The sequence below is a fragment of the Sinocyclocheilus anshuiensis genome, unplaced genomic scaffold, assembly GCF_001515605.1.
Source record: "Sinocyclocheilus anshuiensis isolate Anshui unplaced genomic scaffold, SAMN03320099.WGS_v1.1 scaffold706, whole genome shotgun sequence".
Lineage (NCBI taxonomy): Eukaryota > Metazoa > Chordata > Actinopteri > Cypriniformes > Cyprinidae > Sinocyclocheilus > Sinocyclocheilus anshuiensis.
The window spans coordinates 72,699-77,890 of record NW_015544162.1 but is presented as its reverse complement, the minus strand read 5'-3'; the positions used below and the strand labels follow the sequence as shown (position 1 = coordinate 77,890).

At 36.3% G+C, this 5,192-nt stretch overlaps 1 protein-coding gene across 1 annotated transcript in view; it reads right to left on the bottom strand.

Annotated features, from left to right (window-relative positions):
* LOC107695610 (helicase ARIP4-like) overlaps positions 1-5,192 on the bottom strand; it is a gene marked incomplete at its 3' end in the record, with an annotated part of 26,353 nt that overhangs the window by 3,168 nt on the left and 17,993 nt on the right. The window contains exons 12-17 of the mRNA XM_016495613.1: positions 4,958-5,179; positions 4,003-4,121; positions 3,736-3,845; positions 2,446-2,545; positions 2,162-2,367; positions 1,901-2,076 (exon numbers count right to left, since the gene is read on the bottom strand). Of these exons, the coding sequence (XP_016351099.1) occupies positions 1,901-2,076; positions 2,162-2,367; positions 2,446-2,545; positions 3,736-3,845; positions 4,003-4,121; positions 4,958-5,179 (933 nt within the window). The remainder of the gene's footprint in view (positions 1-1,900; positions 2,077-2,161; positions 2,368-2,445; positions 2,546-3,735; positions 3,846-4,002; positions 4,122-4,957; positions 5,180-5,192) is intronic.

Below are 5,192 nucleotides of genomic sequence, written 5' to 3'. Positions count from 1 at the left end.
TGCGCGAGTACCGCATTGAGATGTCTTGGGCTTAAATGGCTTAAAATTACTTTAATGTTTAAACTGACAAGCCTTAAAACACGTAAGAGTGAAAAACTTTCTCGAGGAAGCAGCACTGGCCTGATCATTAAGATAGTTTTGGGGGCTAAGGTGACAGATAGGGGGGCTGAAACCCACCTAAAAAGGGTTTAGAACCGCCCCTGGTATAGCGTCGAGCCAACTCTGCTCTAACTGTCGACTAGCAGTGGGAGTCAGATTGCCCCCTAGTGGATGGCTAAAGATTTGTTAACTCATATTCATAAATTCTCAAGAGAACATCTCTGAATTAACTGATGCTCGTGCCCTCCTTGACAGGTGCTGGCGCCCCCCTGCATTAACTCACACCATAGTAGAATTTATAATTTTGGTAGAATAGCTAAATTTAGAAGCTAAATAGCTGATGTATAATACAGATAGAGCTATTATGTTACACAACTGGATGTCTCAGTAAAGTTATGAAGAAACATAAGCTCAACCTAATTAATATTCATGAAATCACCCCATTAATAATTTTGCTAGAATAGCTTGATTTGGAGACTAAATAGCTGGTGTATAATACAGATATTATATTATAATATTCATGAGCTAAGCTTTTTATTAAAATTTGGATAACAGTAGCTTGTGATGAATACAGATAGAAATGAGCTTACATGACAACCTAATTAATATGCATAAGCCAAGTCTACACTGTAGTAGGATTCAGAATGTTTACATTTTTGAAAATGATTTAAGATTCATAAGCAAAGCCTACACCATAATAGGATTTAAAATGTTGCTGGAATAGTTGAATTTGTACTAGGGTTGGGCCGATAGACGATGCCATCGTCGATGGCTGATAGACATCACGATGTTGCGCCGGCATCGTGATTCACCCGCCCCCCCCCTTTTTGAATGCACGATTGCTTTTTAGTTTCAACATCACTTTCGAGATTCGTGATCGCACGTACTCTGTTTATACTAAGGAGCGGCAGTACTTACAACACATTTTACAAGATTATATGTTTGTCAGTGGTACTGAGGATCTGCAAATCATTCGCCATCGTCCTCAGTCATCTCTCCTTACACCGTGTCAACACCGGACGTGACAGTTGTCGTGTCGCATCAGTTAAGTCTGTCTACACTGGAAGCGACAAAGCGACCGTTGAAAATCATTTGAAATTTGTGTCAGCATGTCATAAATAGAACACGGCAGCAGTTTACTGTCAGGGATTTGTCGTGTCACGCCGCGCCGCATCCAGTGTAGACAGCATCACTGATTATAATGAGTTCTATTGACTGATCTATATATAATTAATCTCTATTATAGATCAGTGGTTCTATAGTATTTTGTTGCGCCGCACCACTCGCGTCCGGTGTAGACACGGTGTTAGGAATCGTTAGTTGTTTTCCCTTATAAGGATTCACGCTTCGGGCACACACCCCTCCCCGCCGATGTCATCGTCGATCGCGATGTTTCACTGTAGACATCATCCAATGCCAAATTTGTAGACATCGCCCAACCCTAATTTGTACAAGAGTAGCTGGTCTTGTTTACAGATAGGAATTAGCTTACATAACTGGATGCTCCAGAAAAGTTACATAACTATGTGAACACAAACTAATTAATATTAATAAGCTAAGCCTAAACCATAGTAGGATTACAACTTAGGCCAGAATTTTTGGATTTGGATGGTTGCAGAAAGAAAGCATTAGAAAGGCTCCAAAAAAGAAGTTTACGAATCAATGTCAACATGGCCTAATCAATATTCATGAGCTAAGCTTTCAAACTGTATGATTCAGAATTTTGTGGAACGGAATTAACTATTCCAGAATTTTGTTTGGAATAGTAACATTTTAAAACTGGTGTGGAAAGAGTAATTACCTTGGTTAAGAGGTGTGGATATAACAGGCAGGCTTGTTTAATGACGATTTCCAAGTCCTCACTAGGGACCAGCTCTGATTGGCTGGGATCAGGCTCCTCCTCCACAAAGTGCAACAGCGACTCCACTTCCTTCCGCGTGAAGGTGAGGACAGGGTTCAAATCATCCACGACTCGATCTGGTCAACAGGTAATCATAAAGTCAGAACTGTTTTCACATGAAGACAAAAATAAAAAATCCCAGACTTTCCTGCCCTCTCTTACCAGACATGCCCTGCTTGGACACCTGCCGGTCGTAGATCTTCTTCTCCAGTGTGAAGTCACACACCAGCCTATAGATGTGGCAAGGCTTGTGCTGGCCGTAGCGATACACGCGACAGACGGCCTGAGCGTCGTGACACGGATTCCACGATGCGTCGAAAACCACCACGCGATTCGCACCGATCAGATTCACCCCCAAACAACCAGCCCTGCAAATACAGCAGCCTGTTAGTCCAGACCTCATCGTTTTGTCACTATTTGTGGCATATTTTTGAGCTCAAGTTCACCTGGTGGACAGCAGGAAGACCCAGGCTTGGTTGTTTGCCGGGTCGTTAAACTGGTTGATGAGTCTTTCTCTCTCTGAAGCTGATGTGCTCCCATCCAACCCTGCACAGGAGACAAAAAAAAAACAGTGAATTTAGAAAGAACAAATACCCTAAACCACAACAAACCTTAGGCAGTTGATCTATAGGCCACAGAAATGAAAATTATTAATAAATATTTAATATGGGTCTGTAGAAAAAGTCAGTGACAAAAAAAGAAGAAAAAAAAACACAATAAAAGGTTCTTTGGACAACTATTTATGAAAATGTGTTTTGTAGTGCTTTCAAATGAGTAATCGCGATTAATCGCATCCAAAATAAAAGTTTTTGTTTAAATAATATGTGTGTGTGTACCGTGTATATTTATTATGTATATATAAATACACACATATACATGTATATATTTAAGAAAAATATGTTGTTTACATATTAAATATATTTATCTTTAATATAAATAACATAAATATATACATGTAAATATTTTCAAAATATATACTGTATGTGTGTGTTTTTATATATACATAATAAATATACACAGTACACATACATATATTATGTAAACAAAAACCTTTATTTTGGATGCGATTAATCGCTTGACAGCACTAGTGTTTTGAGATGTACTGCTAAAATATTTGAATAGCTAATTATATAACTTTTTTCAGATATATTAAACATTATATTTTATTCACAAGTAAATTTTAAAAATGCTTAAATTATGACTTAAAAGTAACATTACATGAATATTACTAATTATTATTAGTTATTATTTTTATTATTATTAATTAAAATGATAGGACACTTATCACACGTATTATTTGTCTCACACAGTATAAACAAGGCTTTTAAAAATATAACTGTCTTTTTATTTTTTTAAATACATTTGAATTAATTATTAACTATGATGATTATTATTATATTTCCAAAATTTATAAACGTTAAAATTCAATCACACTTAAATTTCCATTTTAAAATTCTAATAACCACTCCACTTACCATTTCTTTCATAAAATACATAGCTGCCTTTATATTTTAGGAAGAGGGTCCTTCGCAGGGGGAAGCTTTCAGGAAAACTTTGTGTATTTATTTATTTGTTTTAATCTTTTGGATTTTTTTTTAGCTCTAAAAATGATTTGTATTTATTAGTTTTAGTTTATTTAGTTTTTATTTCAAGTAATGAACTTTTCTTTATCATTTTAGTTTTAGTTAACAATAACAACCCTGGTCCTTGGCATCAGCAAACGTTTGAAAACTCACTGTAGTAATTGACGTTCCGGACCCAGTTGTGCATCCCAGTTTCTGTTTGGATCGGCATTGGCCTCCGACTCAGGAAATCTTCCATAACCGTAAGCGTTGATAAACTCTGACTGCAACAATCACACACAGATAAACAAGCCAGTGTATGTGTTGAGGTAAATGTAAAATAAAAGCATGACTGACAGCTCAGGATGCCTAAGGAGAGATTACAGAAAAAGGCAAACATCTGTACACTGTCACGCATAAAAAACTGCAAACATTTCCCACCTGAAAACAAGTATTTTATCTCCTCGTTTGACACTCTCGTCAATCAGGTGGAAAAGCAGAACCATTTTGGCAGAGTTCTCCAGAACACCCGTCTGGTAGTTGGTCATGATGACTTTTGCCTAAAACAAATGATTCAAAAAGGATTCAAATGTGTTCATAATGTGCAGAAATTACATCATGACCACCAACATTTCCAACTAAAATCTATTCAAAGTTCAGCAGCCGGGCGCAAACAAAGACCAATCATAATATTTACATACAGAAGTCTTAAAGGTACAGTAGCAAAAACAGCTGGTGCTAATTCTAAGAGACAAGCCATAAAATAGTCTCGTAAAAAATATGATTGCTTTTTCTAACATTATAAGTTAAAAAGAAAATGCTAAAGGCAAATGAGAAAGTGAACAATGTGTTCTAGGACTGCACGATTTGGGGGAAAAAACACTAATTGTGATTTTTCTGATAAAAATTGAGATTTTTAAAAAATGCGTTAAAACTAAACGAAATAAATATATAAAGAAATATTACCATTTAATACAGAAGAAATATTACTATTGAAATATTTCACTGAAAAACAACAATAAAAAATATAATAGTCATATAATAGTAATTTTAGTTTATGGTACAATTTATTACATTATAATAAACTAATATTTATGACTGTCTTATTTTCTGTATTTTCAAAAGTTATACCAACAAGCTTCTGTTTGGCAAAAACTGCAGAGAGCTCTTAAAGCTTTTGTTGACAACAGCTGGTTTATAAGCACCACTAATAACAAATTTGGAAAGAAAATTTACTGCGAAATGAGCCACTGAAAACCACACAGAAACATGCATCACATATATTTATTTAATTTAATTGCACATTTGTGATTTCACATTTGTGATAAGTCATATTAGCATTTCGGTTTCATTTCAATTCAAAGAGTCAAACACATTCTAAGTTGCGCAGTGTTACCCATTCATATGTGATGACTTGGTTGGCCTTCTCCTGTAAGGGGTTCAGGGGTCCCATAGCAGCCATCTTGCTGTTGGCCGGGTCGGACGACTTGCCCTTTATTCCCGGAGCGGAGCAGCGGGTCCCGCTGGTGGAGTTGAGGTCATCCAGGTCAAGATCTTGCTCATTGGCCAGATTTTCCTTCTGCAGAGTTTCGTACAAAACATCCGGATGATTCCAGATCTATACAAAAAAA